This window comes from Syngnathus leptorhynchus, chromosome 4 (assembly GCF_054491065.1).
Source record: "Syngnathus leptorhynchus isolate UIUO chromosome 4, UIUO_Slep, whole genome shotgun sequence".
NCBI lineage: Eukaryota > Metazoa > Chordata > Actinopteri > Syngnathiformes > Syngnathidae > Syngnathus > Syngnathus leptorhynchus.
In genome coordinates, this window is record NC_141198.1 from 16,190,023 (window position 1) to 16,211,010 (window position 20,988).

A 20,988-nucleotide genomic window follows, 5' to 3' on the forward strand; every position below is an offset into this window, starting at 1 on the left:
CCACGTGCCACCCCGTGCTTCTTGACTTGATCATTTTTGTTCGATCTTTTATTATTTCACCCATTTCATTTTCAAATCCACCTTTTCAAATCCAGCTATAGCTCTAAAGAGTTACTTTAATTTTTTTTCATCCTAATCTATGCCCGACAGACGATGACGTCATTCAAGCCGGCAAAGCTGTCACTGTAAGACATTGCGGAATCTCAAACTACAATGAAATCACTCATTTACTTTGTTTCAACAAATTGTCGTTTATTATTAACACTTATTTAACAACAGTAAAGTTTACTATCAGTTCACAGCACAGGTATTGCTTGTTGGGAATTTATGAGGACAGACACATTTGCATTATTTTGTTGGCCACATAAAAAGGGCTTCTTGAACAGAGACCAAGTTGCTTATACAGAGGCAAAGCACAGAGTAGTGCTCAATTTTCAAAAGTTCTGGGTTTGAATCTTGACTCAGACAAACATGCAGTTGTTTAATATAACCCCATTACTCTTTATTAGACTATACAGGTATACCTAACGTAGTGCCCCATTTGAGTGCAGTGAACACGTCAGACTTGAAATTCACGTTACTCGGCAGTGGGGTGGAGCAGACTTCATGGCATGCAGCTTGTCCCTGTCTCCAGAGTGCACACAGACACATTACTCAGTCAACAAAGGTCCCAACTGGCTTTGTCACATTTTTTTTTTTGGACTGCACCAGTATGTCACATACCGGTGCAAAATCATGATGCCTCAAAGGAGAAAGGTTATTTTTAGACCGCTTAAACATTGGCCCCTTAGGCAATAAAGTTACTTTAAATGCCATGCCAAAAACATTTTAGAAAATACGTCCGTAACCTTAATTATTTTGAATCCGACATAGTTGCTAAACAATTCATTTAGGGTCTAAATAAAGAAGTTTGTCGCAGTAGAAAATAAATAAATAAATAAATAAATAAATAAATAAATAAATAAAAATCCACTAAAGCGGTGTTTTTGGCAGAACGTAAAACCGAGTAATGCTGCCATCTAGTGGCAAATTACAGGCATGACTAGAATAAAGAACTAAACATTGTTGAAGGGAAACAAATCGGAACGCTTGATAATCGATTTAAAAAATATCGGATCGTTGGTTCTGCTCATTGGAATGCGTGATGCCACCATGAATTACATTTGCTAGGTTTCTGTTTTAAGAATGTTAATTTATTGTGAGATTTGCAACTATTTACAACAATAAAATTCTCCGTGTTAAAACTTTAAAAACTTTTGAAAGACTAAGGACAGTTGTTTAGATTCAATGCCTTTCGACTGGAACCCTCTATATGTAATTGTAATATGCAATTGTTGCTCTTTTTAAAGAATATTATAGAATAACAAAATCTGAAAAAATCCCCACCTCCATTTCAATTGCATAAAGACCGCTCGCTAAAACGCTCCCCACAAAAACGGAAGTTTGGTGGACCAAGATGAGCTGTTCACTTCAATTTCAGTTTCCTTTAAAAAAAAAAAATGACACATTCAAGTCATCACAGAGGTTTTAATAGTTCAGTCTAATAGTTGAATTATCATTATAGTTTTGATTTCGTTTTGAATATTTTTCTTGTTTTTATTACATTTTCGAACAGGCTTGTTAGTTTTTAGCTTGAAATGCTTTAATTTAGTTATGGTTTTAATAATTTTCGTATTCGTTTTTATAAATCGTTTTAGTATTTGTAAAAAGTGTGTAATAAAGTAAACTGACGTTCCTTCTTCAGTATAAATAAATTGAAAATGAATGCCTAAGCTTTATGTATGAAAATGAAGAAGCTTTTCTTAAGCTTATAAACTTTCGAATGATTAACCAATTATAGTTCGTTTTAGTTCGTATTATTGCTATAATGAACAATGTTTTTCAATTTGAAGTTATTGACGTGGCTCACTGAATTTGTCATACTGTAAATGTTGTTTGTCATATGGTCAACTGTAATTACCATCTGGTCACCATATTTGACATCTGGGCTTTTATATCATTTGAAATATTTTCTTTATTTGACTGACATATCCTGTAGTCAGCATTATATGAATACAACACGTACTGTCGTCATTGTCTTTGAAATATGGTTATTAATACGATCGAATTTTCCATTTGAAGAGTCTACCATTGGCCAGCTGGATCTACCCGTTTAAATTCTTTTTAATTTTTTTTTGCTAATCAGTGATAATGTCCTAAATTGTGCTCTCCTTGCAATCTCTCATTGCATTTTCACACATGTGCTTACTCATCGCATAGCACCAAAAAGCAGAAGCAATAGGGGGGTAGGGTTTGGGGGGGCTTCCTGTGCGGGTTGACACCAAAGTGACTTAAAGAGGGGCCAAACATTTATCTCCAAAGAAAGACGCTCTCTGACTTCTCAGCATTTTTTTCATTGGCTCCCTCGACATGCACTGCAACTTCACCGCGACGTTACTGGTCCGGACGCTTCCCACGCTCCTCTCCGTGGAATTCATCCTGGGGGCCTTAAGCAACGGTTTGGCCCTCTGGATCTTCTGCTTCCACCTGCGCCCGTGGAAGAGCAGCACAGTGCTGCTCTTCAACCTGGCCATCGCAGATTTCCTCCTCAACATGATTCTGCCCTTCCGAGCCAGCTACTACAGCTCGGGCATCAAGTGGCGCTTCGGCCAGACCATGTGCAACGTGTCGCAGTTCATGCTGGCTCTCAACCGCACCGGGAGCACACTTTTCCTCATGGCCATCGCCGTGGACCGCTACATCCGAGTAGTCCACCCTCACAGCCGGGTCAACTCCCTGACCCCCTCCAAGACAATGTGCGGAGCGGCCGCCCTATGGTTACTCACCGTGTGCATGACAGCTAACGCCCTCACATTGCAGAACTATCGCTCAGACTATTGTGAGAGTTTCCTGGTGGAGACCAAGGCCAAGGGCAACCGGCTGTGGCACAAGTTCAACTTCCTGTTCTCCTGCTGGATGCCGCTGCTGGTGATTCTCTTCTGTACGGTGCGCATCGTAGCCCAACTGCGGGGACGGCAGATAAGCCAGCACGGCAAGATAAGGAAAGCGTTGTGGTTCATCACTGTGGTGATGATACTCTTCGCCATCTGCTTCCTGCCTAGTAACATCACGCAACTTCTCATCTGGATCAAAACCCAGGAAGCCATGAACACCCTACCCGAGTCGGAGGTGTGCGACGCCATGGATGACCTCACGGTGGTCTTCTACATGACCGTCAGCCTCACTTATCTCAACAGCGCCCTGGACCCGGTGGTCTATTACTTCTCCAGCCCCACCTTCAAGAACATCTGCAGGAAGACCCTGAACCTGCCCCAGGGGGAGCCCATCGAAAGCACAGACAAGAAGACCAGGGAGACCGCGTCGCAGTCGTGCAGCCAAATTTAGCCGTGCATTTTCTCAAAAGTAATTTTTTATTTTTTTTATATATATGGCTTACTGCATGCACATCTAAATTATCATATATCTATAATATAAACATTTTGTGAACTTCTTTACACTTATTTTTATCTCATTAAAGACCCCTAAAGTGAATTCAGAGATTTGATGGTAAAGACATTTCAAGGTTATTAATAATAAAAACATACCAAAGACTGAAAACTATGGACAACTTATTTGTTCTTTCAAAAACGGTGCCCAGTACCGGACTATTAGTGGTTATACGACACGGTTTTATGACTAGGCACAGGCACTTTCACTGCTTCTGCGAAAAACTTCACAAATACGGAAAAAACATTAAAAAGCACAATGTCACCTCCAACTGTGTTGTTTCATCAAATTTCATTCACTCAAGTGATGGCGGCGGCACACTTCCTTTTTTGGGTTAGTTTGGGTCACACCTTAAAAAAAATAATGGTGCATTTCAGGGAAAACAATACTTTCAATTCTCTGAATAAAGAGAACACGCAAGATGCTAATATTTTTTAGTAAAAAAAAAAGAAAGAAAAAAAAAAGAGGATCAGTCAAAAAAAAACACAAACAGCTCAGCTTTTTTTTTTTTTTTTTTTAATTCAAAACCTAAGTATCATATGTAAATTCAGACTTTATCTGAGCCCTACTGTTTGCATACTGCATTTTGCAAAATGGACTTTTTAAACAGGCAGCTTTGGAGTTTGCCTGTTTGGACATCTTGACTTTAGCAACCCCTACACATAATGGTAATCTCTTTTATTAGATCAGCGAGAGGCTCCAAAACATGACTGTCCATCACCATACTTAACAGTGGGAACATTTATTGGAACAGGAATAAAAGTTAAGAATACAAACTAACAGTGGCATAAATATCTGGCAGAAACTCAACAAACATTCTGCAACGTAAGAAGGTCCTAGAAGGGTAAAAGCATTGTGACTTAATTCCACACCAAAATGGCTGTGTGGCAAAGTTAAAGGATGGTTTTTTTTTTTTCCCCTCAATGACTTATGTGATTGATCAATAATTGTGTGACCTGGAGGCCTTCGTTTGTCGCCTTTGAATGTTGTCTGTGTTTCATGTATTCTTGAGCCAGCCAGTCAGCGTCTTCCTGACTGCGGAGCACATCAAAACACAAGGCAGCGTGTTTATGAATATGGAAAAAAATGTTCTCCCTATTGGGAGAGGGACCAATAATTCCACCAACAAGGAGTAGGTGGTAATAATTAGGACTCAAAGGTCAGTTGGGTCTTGAGGAGATACAAATGAAATGACATGGGCTCAGTATGTCCCGTTTAAAAAGACGGCTTAAGATTAATAATCAGATCCGAATGACCCAAAAAGCAGCGGATGACTAAATATCAGACCTACAAGTTGCAGGTCTGTCATGAAAAGATAAAGGGAAGACTATAACTAACTTCTGCTTTTGGGGTCTGAGAGAACTTGTGAAAAACTTCCAGATGAATGTGACGTTTAAAGCTCCATTCAAAGTTTCTCTCGTGGTTTCTCACACCGGCTGAGCATCAGCGGGCGGTTAACCATATGGGGATGACTTAATCGAGAAAGAGGAAATTTCTTGTTGAGCAAGCTGCTGTTGTCACGGCAATGCCCCGAGCAAACACCAGAAATTGGAATTACCGGTTGTGGCTGATCAGATAATTGATCAGGTCCTTCACTTTCTCCGCTCGGCCGTTGGTCGCCATCAACTTCTTCATGTGCGTGAAGTGATTGGTCTTCACGAGTTGGACGTGTTGATCGTGTTGCATCATGTACGTCAGCACGGTGTCCCTGATCTGAAAGGTCAAAGGACATGATAGAGTAAACCCCCGCCTCTCTAGTGTTTTGTCATTCATCTGGTTCTGGGCCCCGATTACCAGCTAAGTAGTAACAATAATACTCTTATCGCGTATCTTCAGCGGCTGAGAATCTTCTTGCCATCGGAATGCTTCACAGCTTTACGTTTCCTCTTTCACAGCTTCACTCGCTCGAGAGATGAATTGACACGCTACTGTTTCCCCCCATAACACCAATCGCCCGTCGCTTGGCAACAGGAACTTCCATTAAATTTTTTTATAAAAAGTAATAATGAGGCTACAACTCACCTGTGAGGGAATTCCGGCAAATTCTCCCGTGTTCATGACCTTCTCTTCTTGTTCTAGTACAGCGAGTGGATCGTGCATGCAAAGAAAACCCTGCGCACAAAGCAAGCAGACGTTTATCAACTATTCCCCCCCCAAAAAAATAATCGATTATAAAAATACTTATTAGTGAGCAGGACTAAAATTGGAACGTGCAGCTAATCCACATGACCAGTATTGGAATGTGCAAGATGAAGCCCTTTATTGGAACACCCCCCACTACTTGCTCACCTGAACCTGCTGATCTTTTTTGCTGACACAAGGGATGAGCAAGAGCGTTCCGAGGGCAAAGGCCAGCAGATTGAATTGGGCAAAGCCTTTGGCGATTCTAATCAAGTCCATGTTTAACAACAGCGGACACCTTGGCATCAATGGAAAACAAAATGAATAAATCCACATTCACACGGCATTTATACAGTACAAATACAAACAAGAGGAGAGCATACTTTAGAAGGAGAACAAAGTTCCTGTGAAATGTTGCTTGTTGATCCACGCTCAAGGGTAACGAAGCTGAAATCAAATCAAGAATGACGTACACGACATTATTATTCAAACAGCATTATAGTAAGAAAGTAAAGATATCATTTATTACAGTTACGTCGATGGTAGCATTAGGCTGTGTGTTAGCATTAGCGCTGTGTGTTAGCGTTAGACTAGCTGACATTTGTTCGAGGAAATAACATTTCGGTGTTAGCATATCGAACGTTTCTTCGAATTTTGCTTTATGTGAGAGTTACACAGTAAGTCTTCTTTTCCTTCCCTCAATGTGAGCCTCCCGTTTTTAGACGGCGAGAGAATGACAACAGGCACGAAAGAATATTTGAGAAAGTGTGTTTTAATACGTTTAGAAATGTGTTTAGAGGAAAAGGGATTTTTTTTTTTTTGCACGGTCTTGGAACATAAGCCTTGTGATCAATGAGGGTCCACACGACGAACCAAACGTGAAATTCTCATTACTATTACATTACCTGTGATAAAAGGTGCCAGCAGCAGACTTTTCCAGGCCCTGGAAAAACTAGAAATCTAGAAAGAAGAGAGAGCCAAACTCATGAAGTCTATCAGATGTTATTTGTATTGATCTTTGAAATGCTACCTCCCACAGGGCTGGCACGGCAACCGCTGCTTCCAGCACCTTCTGGAGGTCGCTAATCTGAGGGTAGAGGAGCATACGTTTTAATTGCCTGCACATTCATTTGAGCAGACCCTGGTGACAATTATAAACATTTTGAGGGGGGGTGGGGGGTGGGGGGGGATAACTGGTAGCAAAACCTCAGAAGAATCTATATCAAATGTAAATGTCCTGACCAAGTTGAAGCAGAGCATTTTCTGAAGAAGACCGTTCCACAGCTGAGGGTCATAAACCTTGTACTCCAGGCACAGGTCTGCTACCAAGCACACTGCCTGAAAACACAAAAAGCTTCTCCTTAGGGAGCGAGCCAAAGCGAGCGTTCACCTTTTCAGAGGCGAGCGGAAAGTACCTGTGGCTCGTGGCTGTGATTCTTCCACAGACCTTTGATCAAGCCCTCTTTGGGGCTGCTGAGGAATGACTGTACAGTGTAGGGAATGTTTAGCGCCTCCAGCCAGGACACGAAGATGTAGCATTTCAGGTAGTTGCTGGAAGTATATCATTTTTTTTTTCTTCAACATTTCAGGAGAAATGACTAAATGGAATCAAATGGAACATGTAACATAATGGAACCAGTGTCAGATGGTGTGTGATTGATACAAACGGAATTGAAATGAGAGAGGTCAATGAAAGAGTTGTGGAAATGTGAAGATGCTCTGAATGAGGTGAACATTTTGGAGTTGGAATAGCTTGAATCAATCGAGGGTAAATGTGTCAAATATCTCCAGTTTTCACAAAATAAAAAAAATAAAAAAAGACGGAATCAGCTTACTCCACGTCTTCCCTCGGGATCTTCAACTGGGCCTCCAGGGTGTCGGCGTCGGCGAGACGGACGATGCAAAGGAGCGCCCGAGTTCGATGGCGCCAGGTGAGACGGGGGCCGGATTTGCTGAGAGGCTACAGGTGGGAAAACAATAAGTCGGCGGAGAGGATTAACGCAAACGACACAAAGGAGGACTCACCCAAGTCTCGGCGGTCAGGACGGAGCTGAGAAGGCACACGGCGTTGGCTGTGGGTTGAGACTGCAGCATGTGCACCACTCTGACAGGAACAAAATTGTATGGACGCCGTTCCTTTTTATTGCTTCACGTTAAATGTCACTCAAATCTTTCCTGAATAGAGAACTAACAATGTTAAATTTTCCGAAAAAGAAAAGTTATATTATGTGGCGGGCCCTCCCCGCGGCCTTGTGTCTGACACCTATGTTATAGATGATTGAATGATTTTGCATTTTTGTTTGGATGGAAAAATCCGTGTTTCCCTCAAAGTAAGACATGATGATGATGAAACATTTTCCTCAAAAAGAAATGCTGCGGTAAAGAAAGCTACCTCATTAAGTCGATGTCATCTTTGACGTTACGGACGCATTCCCGGTGGCTGTTGTCCTTTTGAGCCAGGCAGACGTTGAAAACAGCAGAAAAGAAAGGCACGGAGAATATCTCATGACAAAGCATGGAGTGTGTACGGTTCGTCAGCTGAAGGGAAACGAACCTTTGCCGACACGGAACCCGTTTTGCAGATCCACTTTTCCAGGAGCATGTTGTGGATTTTCAACAGATCCACTTGGTTGATGGTGACAATTTTCTTTACCACACCATGTATGTCTGAAACACAGGCACAATTCAAATCATTTCCCCAAAAAGAAATTAAACTATTGACCAAAACTTTTCCCCAGACTAGTATGAAGTTTTGATTGTAGGAATTGTTTCTTAACATGTTTTTCATCATTGGAGAATTGACCGGAAGTTATTTGCATCATCAGCTAACGCACCAGGATACGTATGTCCTCCTGAGTCCCTGAAGCGCCGTTCCACGCTGCTGTGCTCGTAAAGGGCCGTGATGAGTTTGTCCGGAGCCCCGCTGAGCTTGAGGTACTCTGCTGTGTTGAGCTGAGTGGGCATCAGGGCGCCCTCTGTGGCCGAACGCCGGAGCTGCAGGTGCAGCTCGGATGTGAAAGCCTCCCCTCGGGTTCGCGTGGCATCCTGCAGTAAAATAGGAGAAAATAAAAAATGAAACAAAATAAAATTAAATAAGGGAGGCTCGGTGGCACACTGGTTAGCACGGCCGCCTCGATGGATGGATGGATGGATGGATGGATGGATGGATGGATGGATGGATGGATGGATGGATGGATGGAAGGAAAATGAAATATTCGAAGACCACGTCACACAGCCTCTTTTATGAAGAAATACCTACATCAATGTCTGGCTCCGCAAGCCACGTTCTTCCAATGGCCAAGCAAACCTGAAGTGCCTGCGTCTTCTCATAGCCTGCAGACGAGAAGACACTGGATCTGCATGCTGAAGAATACTGGGCCATCATCACATGAGCGGGTCAAACCTGGAGGCAGCTCCTGGGTAATCTTGAAGGCCGTGGCGGCCGCCCATTCCTGGTTCTTGATGCAGCGAATGAAGCTCATGAGGGTCTTGGCCACTTTTTGGATCTCCTTCTTCTTGCCTTCAGCCTGAGCTCTTTTGCTTTGCTCCAGGACGAGGGGCTTCATCTTTGCATCAAAGACGTGGTTGACTGCCAACACGTAAAGCTTGTCCTGGCTCACCTGTCAGGGAGAGAGAGCAAGGGGGCCCGTTGTATTTTATTTTTCACACGGAAATTGATTTGAGGCTGGCTCAAGTGCAGTACCTTCATCAGTTTGCTGATTAGAAGAAGAGTTGGGAAGGTCTTCTCACTGAGTTCTGGAGCTTAAATACATGAAACAACTTAATTTTTGTCATTTGACTTAACTACAGGAAAAAAAGTGTATCTTTCAGAGTGAATATTGGTCTAAATCAAAGTTTAGTTTGAATTTAGAAATACAATTTTTGCGTGTGTAGCTATTCCACGCGAGACTCACATATGATCTTCCAGTAGTGTTTTTTCTGCAAGAGCAGGTGGAAAGGCAACCTGACAGCATCCAGAGGGTTCGGTGGCAGGCTGTTCTCCAGAAAATATGCGTGCTCCACATCTGAAGGAGGAGCCAGACGTTTGTACGACTTCAAGTGCTGCAGGAGGCCAAATGCCTGTGGACCACATGACAAGGAATCACCTCACGTTTAGATTTTTCCACCATTTTTTTCTTTCACACTGCTTATAGCATAGCAGGTGAGCACGACAGTCATTTGGTAGAATTTTTTTTTTTTTTTTTAAACTTTTACCTGACTGGCAGAAAAGGCTGCAACGTTCTCATCAGCAGCCAGTAAGAGCTTCAGCACCACCTCGATCTTCTCATAATTGTATGGACTGAGCTGAGGGACAAAAAGTCAAGTCGGCTATTGGTCTAGAACCTTCGACCCAAATCGATAATCAGGGCTTCGCTGTATTTCCAAACCTTAAAAATGGCAGCTGACAGACTGCCGATGAGCTCGTGAGTTTGGCGCAACTTGGGGATGATGCCCAGGGCCCGCTCCAATGCCTCTGCATGGCACAAGACTTGCGCTTCCCCCTGCCCCTCCCCTTCCTCATCATGGAACAGTAGTACGGTGGTAACATACTGATTAATTACATTGTCGCTGTCCAGACCGTACGTTCTAAAAGAAGAAGAGTCGGAGCGTGAGAAAGCAGAGTTTGACAAACTTCGGAGCGGACATTTTCGAGACCTGCAGTACTGGAGGATGATTTCGGGAGTGATCTTCTTGTTCTTCACCAGAACAGGGATCAACGCTGCTGGCTGGTGAAACACAGGCTGGATGGAGATCTGCAAGAGACACAAACATGAGATTAATCACCACTCACAAAAAGTCGAAAATATTGGGCTTTTTGTTTTTTTTGAGTCGACGGCTCAGTTATTTGATTCATGAAATGGACGGTAAAGTTTCAATCGGAATTGCTATTAAAGGCTTGGAGTGTCATCAGTTGTTTGCGAAAGAGAATGGTGTCATGGTATTCATGTGAATGGATATGTTTTTGTATTTTAATTGCAATGTTATTATGTTTGATTCAATGATATACTGTATTTTCATTTCATTTGATTTATTCAATCACGGTAGATGACTGACTAGAACATCCATCCACCATCCAAATTTGCAATTTTTAAAGGTGTGATGAGTTTGAGATGTCCAAAGTGTTTTTATGGATGATAGTTTGTGGTTTATGAAGTTTTATCAACTAATACTAATTCAGGGCGGGTGTCCAAATCGATGGAAAATATTGTTATTCACAGGGGGGTTAGAGACAAAGCTCAAAGGCAAAAAAGTGAAGGTTCATTGTACCTCTATTTTGGCAAGCTTGATGCCCCATTCAGCATCGGTGATGAGTGAGAGAAACTTGTTCTTTTCCTCAGGGTGATTGTACGAGCCGCAAAGCTCGACCCCGACTCTGGCTACAGCCTGAAAGAAATCAAACAAAAACCGTCATCTCCTTTTCCGGTCAACGACAACAACCCCCGGTGTGAAAATACACGTTTTAGCGAACCAAAATTCTCTCGTAGTTTTCCCACGTGTTGTCGATAACCTTCCACAGGATTTTAAGAACCTCTTCCTTTGAGAGGAGCGTGCACAGCCCGATGGCCAAATGGCAATCCACCATCCTCCAGTTGAACACCTACAAGACATCAAAGAGTTCAGAGTAAACATTTTTGGATGAATTTTGCTCTTTTGCAGTGCTCTCACTTTGTTGAGCAGAGCCACAGCGATGGAGTTCAAGGACGAGGTGGAGATCTTCCGCAGCTCATTCAAGGACACGTTGCACTTTCTCATTTGTTGTGCGTCAAAAAGCTGAAGGAAAAAAAAAGGCGGCACGAGAAAGCGTGTTGACAGGTAGGTCGGAACTACCGTAGATAGGGGCGAGGTCTTATTGTGTATGGCGCCCCCTACCTGTGAGCTAATCTTGAGGTCCATGAGGTTGGAGGTGACGTGCTGTAAGCAGCTGCCGTACGAGTTGACCAGTACCCTAAGGGCCAGCTCTAGCTGACTGCACCCTTGTAACATCTGCAACATGCTGAGCAGAGGACTCAGCAGGGGCTGCAAATAGTTGAAACCTGCACACCAAAGAGCAAACCGTGCTTACGGTTCAAGTGGAATGGCGGTCATGTGGGATGCTAACTGGACCCACCGTCTTTGAATGAGCAGTGAGAGAGGCCAGAACAGTCCAGCGGGTACAGTTTGCTGTCTGGAATTATGGGAAACATAGCAAAGGGACTGATTCAAATACAAAGTCAACAATCATTCAAAGAGAATTGCTACAGCAGTTTGTTGAGCGTAATACAAAAAAAAAAAAAAAAAAAGCAAAGCCAGCAGGACGGCAAAAGGTTTTGTTTTACCTTGAGAGACGGGTATCAAGCAGTGGGTGATCTCATACTGGACAGGTAACACGGACACTGGGTCCAAAATGATGCAATCTTCGTGAAAGACATCTTGGAAACACCATTGAGAAAATTGATCTTTCTCTGCGTCTGTGGCAAAATCCTGTATTCATCAAATCAAACATGTTATTCCAACAAACACATAACTTTTTTTTTTTTCCCCCAGATTCATTCAACACAAAGAATATTTATAAGTCTGTCATAGAAGACGAGAGAAATCGGAGAGTATTTACTGTTGAGAGGCTGACATTCTAAGGATTAGACCATTTTAGGTTAAACGGGAATTTAAGAAAAAAAAAAAGTCCCCTTTAAATAATACGCTGACCTTGGCGACAAATCCGTAGCTGTCCGATATTTGGCACTGGTGGTAGATGTCCATGGTGAGCCGTGTTGACTTGCAAAGCTCCACACAATCCAGCAGCAAATCTGTCATGACAAAATAGAGTGAACCCATTTCCCTTTAGCATTTGTGAACTCAATATTTGCAAATTCATCCACACAATTACAAGTGTTTATTTACCGGGGTGGCACAAAGTGCCGGCCTGGCAGGCGAGGTGGTAGATAACGGCCGGCAGGTCGGTGTCGTCAGGCAGCACCATGGGTACGTCGCTTTCTAGCATGCGGCACAGCGTTTTGGTGGCGGTGAACAACACCTTGCCGGTGCCCGTGTTGTTGTGATGTTCATAAAGCTCGCTGAAGGCAGAGGCAAAACGAGAAAACAGTTTAGAAAAAAAAAAAAATTAATGAAGTGCACCGTAAATACTTTTTTTTTTTTCTTTTTAGCAACGAAAGAATACAGACAAGTGAAACAGTTTGGAATGCGTGACTTATGTTATAAAAAGTCCAACTTTCTAATTGCTGTGGGTGGAGGGGAAAAAAAAATAAAATAAAAATTAAATCATACCTGAGGATGTGCAGTGCTTCCTGCACATTGCCCGTCCCCAAAGCTCGCAAGGCCATGTCAAACCAGAGTTCCTGCTCACTGCACTGCAGCGACCGAGCCAAACGAGGCAGGTCGGCCTCGGTGGAGATGGCTGCGGATGGGCGAGCGCTACGTGCCGCGACGTGATGCTCCCGGATCTCTTTCTGGATGTCGGCGTCTTCGTAGTTGCTGGGGGTCAAAAAGATATCGAAATCCTTCTGAAAATAAAATCAAAAGCGCTGTGACGACTTCAGTCAAAAGGGGCGTGGTCTTGAAACACTTTCCGTGTGGCATTCACCTGTAGGCGAGCGATTGCTTCAAACATATGAAGGCTGTTTTCGGACTCCATGCTTTGAAGAGCATCATCTGCAGTTGACATTACAGCAGGTGTGATGAAAAATGCAAACTGTCACTGTCACCGCCAATTATTTCCAAACTAAGAAATTTGGTACTTACCTTTGTGTATGACAAGCTGGTATTTCAGGGCCTCCACCATCACCTGAGCAATGACCATCTTCTCTTTCTTGTGCTAACACAAACATATTGGCTCAAAGCTATTTTTTTTTAACTCAAGTACAGGAAACAATATCTGATTACAGTCAACCTTCACTGATTCAATAAACAGATTTTTTCAAATTTTTTTAGTTAGCACAGCAGTTGCTAGCATTGGCTGCCGGCTTCTAAGGTATTTTAAACATTATAGAGCGGGGGGCATCTATTCTTGGAAATGTTTTGCTATTTTGCAGCTAGCTCTTGGTCATTAACCGCCACTACTAAGGAGGGTTTGCTGTATATTCTGGAGTCTTAACTTACTTCATCAGACAGATGGTCTTCATCCTCCAGTTTGAGCAGTGCCCAGGATGTGAGACGCTTGATCACGCAGGCGGCCTCCTCACAGGGCAAACTTTTCAGCGCAGTGACACACGCATCGCTCTGTGGAAGGAGCGAGGGAAGGAGAGAGAGGAAAAAAAAAAAAAACGTTTGTGGCCTCAAAGCAGAAAAAAAAAAAAAAAGGCGGGAAACACTTACCTGGCCTTGGCCAATCAGCCGGACGAGATACAAGTAGTTGATTTGCGACGTTGGAAGTTTGTACGCTTCTGCGAGAGCTATGGCGTCTTGCAAACATGTTGGGGAGTCCTGCTTCAAGATGTACCGAACCGCCGCCTGCAAAACAGAACCCATCAGATAAAGGGGAAGTCAACCCGAAAATGTGTTTTACAATCATATTTTCGATGCAGCCTAAAGTAAAAGTGTGGGAGGGATAAAACAGCTATGACCTATTTTGTTTTTTTTGCACTGTCTCAAGCTCACTGATTTTTATTTATTCATCACCCATAATTAAATAATAAATAAATAATATAATAAAATAATAATATAAAAAATACTGAATTAAATTTTACCATAACGTGGCTTGGACTTGAGAGGGTGCAACTGCGGATCCCGTAGCCCCACAGAAGTTTGCGGATTTCCATCAGACGGTAGCTCTCTTTTAAAAGCTCCTGCCTGTGTTCGAGTCATAAATCAGATGAATTTTTCAATTGCCATTCCAAGGGAGGTTCCTGGTGACATACTTTGGTCCTTCCATCTCCAGGTACTGCAGAATCTGCTCCTCCACCACAGTATTCCAGGGGAAGACAGCTTTCTGCATGATCGCCAACACAGCGTCCACCTTCAGCTGTGGGGAAGAGTTTTACAAGTGTTCAAAGTTTCATTTTAGAATAGCATTCAAATTGGTCATTTCATAAAACAAACACCCAAGAATTGATGGTGCACTTTTTTTTTGGATGATGACAGATTGAGCCAGGAACAAATTCATTCGATTTGATAAATGACAGTGTATATTTTATTGTTTAAAATGCCACTGTGAATGATGAATGTGCTTGTGTAATGCAACTTACATCCATATCGGCCATGCATCCCAGCACCGCCACTGCTTTGGCTTCCCATGCCGTGAAAAGCGTGTTGGTTTGGGAACTGCAATTTTCTAGCATATCCTGACCCCCCCCCCCCCCAAAAAAGGTTGATGATGTTATTTGAGATCAGGCTGGCAGGTGGCTGGTGTGATTGAAGATTTACCTTAATGTATTGCAGAAGCAGCTCATCCAAAAGAATGCCGTGCTCCTCGGCATAAGGCAGGATGTTATTTTTCACTGTGGCGGCGATCAGATTCGGAGCAGCCACTTTATCCAGCATGAGGAATGCAACACTGCGTACCTTCCCCTGATGTTTCTATCCCATACGTAACACAAGGAGACATCATTTAGAATAAGTGCTCCTCAGAAAAGTGTGTGTGTGTGTGTGTGTGTGTGTGTGTGTGTGTGTGTGTGTGTGTGTGTGTGTGTGTGAGCAGTAAATAGCTTCATTGGCAGATCAAACACAAACCTTCTCAAAGAGCGAAAGTGAAAGTCTGCAGTTGTATTTTGTGTGGAGGTCCAGCAGCTGACGCAAGTTGCAAACCAGGGTCCTTAAGTTCTCCACTTCCTCCGAAGCGTAATAGTCATCCTGAGAAAGCGAAAGCAAAGAGCAGGTGATGTGATAATGTGAAAACAATGTAAAATAACAATCATAACTTACAGATTTCATCCATAGCCATAAAGGTGGCAGTCCGAGTTCTGCCAAGGCCAGTCCGTTCTGTGGCCAAGCGCCCTAAAAAAAACAAAACTGTTTGCCAAATTCAAACTTCCAAGTGGGAGATTTCCTGTTCCTCTACCTTCTCCATCAGCTCCAGATTCCGTGCCCTCTGCTCAATCCACTTGGCCAGCATTTTCTGAAGGCAAGGGAAAAAAAAAAAAAAACAGTCTATCTCTCTGGTTTGTTTTTGTCCCATTGTTTGTGTGAGGTGGTATGCTGCCCACCTGTCCTGATGGAAGCACATTTCGGACAAAGGGAAGAAAAACATTCTTGAACCAGGGGCAAAGGTCTCGGGATGGCAAATCCTCTGGAATCGCATCAAGGACGGCTTCAAGTTTGCTCTCATCAAAGCGGCCTGCAATGTGGCCCTTTAGAAAAGAAACAAAACCACAACAAATCATATCTCATCCTTTACGGGAATATCTTGTCAGTTAATTGTTGATAGGGACTACAGATGGGAGGATCCCCCTTTCAGGATCACCAGGCTGCAATGGATGCAGAGAGGGCACATAAAATACATAATACAAAAAAAAAAAAAATCAATGAAAAACTATTCATAGTAAAAATACTATGACCTTTAATCAATCTATACAATAGATTGCTTTATTCAATCTATACTATTTATCTTAAAAAAAAAACAGCAACTATAAGATTTGATGAAAATTAAAAAAAAAAAATCGAATCAAATCTACACATTCTTGGAAAATGTTTTGACCATTCCCGCCCTTCCTCCAATTACCTCGTATTTCAGCCAAAGAAGTTGAGCACCCCACAGGTCTCCATCTCTCAAGTGGCTCAGAACGTATCCCAACATGTCCGAGCTGTTCAGGAACTCAATCCAGTCGATGCCGCTGTGGTTAACAGAAACGTACAACAACGGCAAATGTAGCTCAACGTTGTAGATTTTCCAAGAAAGGGCGAGCATGTACTTGAATTTGTCCGGGCCGTGAAGGCTGCAGAAGGTGGCCAGTCTGGCGAGGGCCTCGTGGATCTGCAAGGACGAGGAATGCGTGGCGGCGAGGCTGAGCATCTTCTCCGCCGTGTCGAAGGTCGGCCAGGGACACTTGATGCAGTAATCCACGACAAACTTCTCATCCTGGACCCCACGTAAACATTGGTAGGAAGTCACCAAGTACAAATACTTTGCATCTGTACTTGAGGAGTTATTTTTCTGATGATCTTATTCTCGGCTCTCAGGTCATTTAACTAGGTAAGTTGAAGCAGAATTTTCCCAAATGTTTCTCTCGATTCAAGGGCACTTACAGCAATCTTCAGCAGGTTCATTCTGGCCTCCTCCACAAGTTCGGACCATTCGTGCTGTCCGCAGTCACCCACCGACGCAGAGGCCAGCTGCTCCAGCAAGAAGGCCAGCTTCACCTTGTAAACCAGCTGAACAAAAACCAACATTTCCAATCAGAGCAGTGTTTCACCAACATTAAAGACCAAAAAAAAAGTTATTTTAACATACCTCTAAATCCAGTTCAAATAAAGCGGCAAACTGTTCAGCCTCTTCAAATCTCTGTTTGTGAAGAAGTCTGCTCAACCTGGTGGAAGAGAAGGTAAAGTGAGCTATAATTAAATAAGTTTGTGGTCAGATTTTGCACAAAAGAAAAAAAAAAGAATAAAATCACCAACCTGTTCTCGGGCAAAGTCTCTGTCAGGCAGCGGACGATGAGGGAGGAAACACTTTCTCCTCGACTGCTGCAGGAGCAAACGTACAAGATGAAAGAGCAGTTGCCACAGTATCGACTCGTCAATGTCATGCTGGCTTACAAAAAAAAACTAAAACATTACCTTTCTGAAGTGGTATGAATCCCCTCCACCAAATAAATGGTGTCCTGAAACAGAAAGCTTGACGTATTGGCAAGTGCGGCTATGAGGGGTACTTTCTTCGGGTCACCCTTTTTCCGTAAGACCGAGCAGCATTAACAAATACAGAGTAGGATTCCAACCCTGTCCCAATACTTTTGTCTAGCTAGCGACACCGTAACAGACATCATTTATGACTTAAAAAAAAAAAAAAATGTTCTCAAGAAAAGAAATATTGGCTGTACACTCAGTTAGGTCTCATAAGGTCCCGTGTTTGACAGTGGCTCAAAAAAAAAAAAAAAAAAGGGGTTCAAAATTGCGACCAGTCATCACCATGCTTATATTTGTCTGGACCAGGCAGGACACTGAGGAGACATCGAGGCAGTAGCAAACCGCCATGGAGGGCAAACATCGAATCCTTAGGGAGTTGATCTAAAAAAATATAAATAAATCCTAGTTCAACTTGAGCAAGTTGAACAACTTGAGCGACGTTGAACTGCTGTGGCTACCTGGTTCTGATTTTGCTTCTCCAGGGTGATCATCTTCACGCTGCCTTTTGCTTGACTGTCACCAACAGCACTGAGTTAAGATGGCCGCCATCAACACACAATCCCAAACGTTTGGGCAAAAGTGTACGATAGCTTATTGAAGCCATAAAAATCACGTTTACCCTTCCACCAATTCCGCAGAGCCACATTCGGTGATTATTTCAAAGTCGAGAAGGGCGACATCCGGCCAGATGTGGACCATGACCAGGAAATGCACATCCCAACGGCTCAGGACTTCCTGAGAGACCACAAAGTAAGGCAACAAAATTGAATTGAGCTTTTTTTTTTCTTCTTTTAAGCAGTTCTTATGCGTTTAAATAATATTCTGGGAAAAACACAAAATTAGTCTAAGACTAAACCACAAATGGAAATTGCATAAATATCTTGAAGCTAAACTATTCATATGCCAGAAATTTAAATGTATGCCATTGTACTCACCTCCGTATCAAGAATGTACAGAACATTTTCCGCCACCAACATTTTCTTGACACCTTTAAAATGGAAAAACAGTTGTTGTGTTTGTTAAAGTCCATTAGGAGTCCCTCAACAACTCGACAGCACATTGGATGCTCTACATCAACTGGTTTCATGTCAGTGTTGCACTTTTCCTCACCTGCTATCAAACTATTGTCCATGGAATGAGCGAGACACGTCTTAGACTCACGAGAGTCGATGATCCAGTGAGTAACTGCGTGCTCACCGTCCCCCTGTTGAATTCAGTGGGGACATATTGAACAAAGGCTTTGACCCCCAATAGTAATTGATTTTTGCACAGTAGTGATTAATTACTGTTAAGCAAACTGTACTGACTCGTCACAGAAGTGGCACACTCACCCCGATGAATAAATGGATTTCATTGGCCAAAGTGAAGGCAACTGCGTTGCCGCAGCCTTTGTCGTGGTACATCTCGGTGGAGCAGAAGTCGGTCTTGATGACACTCTGAAGCTGTTATCCATGCCCCCGATAAGTATTTTTTGGAAATAATTATGCAATCACACGTAAAGAAAAACGCCGTTACTCACCTCTTTTAAAGTGTCCATGTCCATTATTTCAATGGCTGGAACAAAAAAAAAAAAAACTCTTACATGAGATCTAAAGTGAGACTGCCTTTGAGATTATAAACAATGTTGTGTGTACTTACCTGTTTTGATTCTGACAAAATTAAGGTTGCTGATATGGAAGAAGCCATCCTCTATGACCAGAAACACATGGTACAGGCCTGTAGACAAAAAAAAAAATAGAAAACCCAAAGCAAAAGTCCCTAAAACAGCAATCATCATTTTGACATGCATATTGCGGTGGCGATCTACGTTAAACTCATTCCCGGAGTTTTAGGAAACCTTGCTTTGTACCTTGAGATACCTTGCTTTCCTCTGTGATGAGAGCACAATACGTTTTCCTGTCACCGCTGTTTGGTTTGACAACCAAAGCCTGACCAAAACACAACATATCAGTCTTTTTCAAAAATGATCCGTCATTGTTTTTGGGGTAATCTTGAAGTCAAGCTCATGTATTTGTATACACACTATTAAAAAGTCATCATATGTCCACTTTGAATTCACAACATTATACAACCACGAGGAGACAGGAAAGAAGTTATACTTTGGTGATGAGTATTTTCTTGTGTGGAACAAAGATCACGTGCAGGTTGCCGTTTCTTTCACACACTAACAGAAATTCTCCCTCCAGGCACACGTCGATGGCATCCACGTCACTTTCTAGGGATAAGGAAAACATTTTTTGGGAGCGAAAGTATATTCTAAAAAAAATAATATCCAAGACCAAAATGTATTTTGAAATCATAACAACTTGGAAGTGGAGGTTTCACAGGATCAGAAAATGAATAACAATAGAATAACAGCCTCACACCACTTTGTACCAGATGCAACCAACCTCTGTTGCCCAGACAAATGACAATTTCCATTCATTTTATCTTTGGATCTGAAACAAAAACTGATGGGACTTCTTGTGAATTTCATACCAAAATGAAGAAGCAGTAGAACGGTCTGGAAGCGCTGGTCAAAGAGGACCACCGTCTTGTCGGCAACAAGAACGCTCCTGTTGCTTCCAGTGATGGAATACAGATGAGGGTCTGGCTGCACCTGCAAAGCAAAATAAGATTTGTCGGCCTTCATTAGTGAACGAAGATGGTTAAATGTCTCACCACAGGCCTAAAAGTCCAAATAAAAAATTGTGGCAGAGACTAGCCCCGCCACAAATAGTCAAAATCAATTGAATGCATGGATCTAAGAAAAAATATGTATTTATTGTCATCATTTTTAGAGATGTTTATTGTTTTGTTTTGATTTCCTCCTCACGTGCAGGCAACGAGGCTCTGTCACCGGTTGCAACTGAAAATCGTCTTAGATCGCGGACTGCCCGATCCATTTTTTTTTTTTTTTTACCTCATTCGAGGACACCTTGACCAATGTGTCCAACTGGTACAAGCTACTGCCATTCTCCGCTGATATACTGCCAAAGCGGACATTGCCTGAATCCTCGTTGACTAAAAGCTCCACGTTGTTCCACATCGTCACCTCTTCGAGAAGTTAATTCATAATTAGCAGTATAGTTTCTTCATTTATCACTATGGGATTTATAGTTGTACCTTTCTTCGGAAATTAAAGGACAAACATAAATGATATGGCAAATAAGTCCAGCTTTCAACATTAGATTTTGGCGGGTGGTGGCAGTCATTTGTGGGTTAATAATTCCTAGATTCGGTCTTTCAGGAACAATTTCCACCAGGGTCTTAAACGGAAATGTAGTTCTAAAACCCCAAAAATTGTATCCATATCCCATTTTTAAACTTTTCTGATCAATAATTGCCATGTGGTAGCAAATTATTTCTGAGGGCTGAGAGAAGGTTTTGCCTTAAAAACAAAACTCGGGCAAAATGTAAAATCATTCAACCCTAGCAAGCAGTGCGCATGCGTAGCTCAAAACAAAGCTCGCTCACAAATGCGGATGTCACAAACGCGTACTGCGCCAGCGATGGCCAAATTATGAGTTTCAGAATAAAGTATCCTGGCAACACAATAAACAAATATTCCACCTTTACATCACAAATTTACGTGAATACAAATAGACCTTAACATTTATTGTATACAAT

At 42.5% G+C, this 20,988-nt stretch overlaps 2 protein-coding genes across 4 annotated transcripts; one reads left to right on the forward strand and one right to left on the reverse strand.

Moving 5' to 3' along the window:
- Positions 1-2,409: 2,409 nt before the first annotated feature.
- LOC147058496 (hydroxycarboxylic acid receptor 2-like) lies at positions 2,410-3,781 on the forward strand. The gene has a single exon (XM_085910622.1). It carries the CDS (start codon positions 2,410-2,412, stop codon positions 3,382-3,384), a length of 975 nt encoding a protein of 324 aa, XP_085766748.1. The 3' UTR covers positions 3,385-3,781.
- Positions 3,782-4,212: 431 nt separating this feature from the next.
- On the reverse strand, positions 4,213-20,561 carry kntc1 (kinetochore associated 1). 3 transcript variants are annotated; one of them, XM_085910546.1, is made up of 60 exons: positions 20,282-20,561; positions 19,858-19,978; positions 19,479-19,594; positions 19,229-19,307; positions 19,018-19,095; positions 18,899-18,933; positions 18,711-18,821; positions 18,490-18,583; positions 18,315-18,367; positions 17,999-18,114; positions 17,838-17,907; positions 17,662-17,760; positions 17,314-17,357; positions 17,155-17,217; positions 16,988-17,063; positions 16,783-16,908; positions 16,449-16,615; positions 16,259-16,370; positions 15,744-15,887; positions 15,599-15,655; positions 15,463-15,534; positions 15,271-15,390; positions 14,965-15,117; positions 14,787-14,882; positions 14,460-14,563; positions 14,289-14,391; positions 13,918-14,052; positions 13,702-13,821; positions 13,345-13,417; positions 13,187-13,254; positions 12,871-13,106; positions 12,487-12,659; positions 12,292-12,392; positions 11,925-12,069; positions 11,717-11,773; positions 11,479-11,642; positions 11,275-11,379; positions 11,078-11,206; positions 10,876-10,992; positions 10,264-10,361; positions 9,996-10,194; positions 9,823-9,912; positions 9,522-9,687; positions 9,311-9,369; positions 9,011-9,227; positions 8,867-8,940; positions 8,442-8,652; positions 8,162-8,274; positions 8,000-8,055; positions 7,633-7,711; positions 7,443-7,567; positions 7,023-7,158; positions 6,850-6,945; positions 6,638-6,694; positions 6,513-6,567; positions 5,991-6,054; positions 5,776-5,905; positions 5,509-5,598; positions 5,045-5,199; positions 4,213-4,521 (listed from the first exon to the last, which is right to left on the reverse strand). In XM_085910546.1, the coding sequence occupies exons 1-60, from the start codon at positions 20,405-20,407 to the stop codon at positions 4,407-4,409; spliced, it is 6,543 nt and encodes a 2,180-aa protein (XP_085766672.1). In that variant the 5' UTR covers positions 20,408-20,561; the 3' UTR covers positions 4,213-4,406. The 3 variants fall into 3 exon arrangements, with proteins under 3 accessions (XP_085766672.1, XP_085766673.1, XP_085766671.1); XM_085910547.1 differs by having other exon boundaries at positions 12,871-13,103; positions 17,155-17,220; XM_085910545.1 differs by having other exon boundaries at positions 17,155-17,220.
- Between the last annotated feature and the right edge of the window lie 427 nt (positions 20,562-20,988).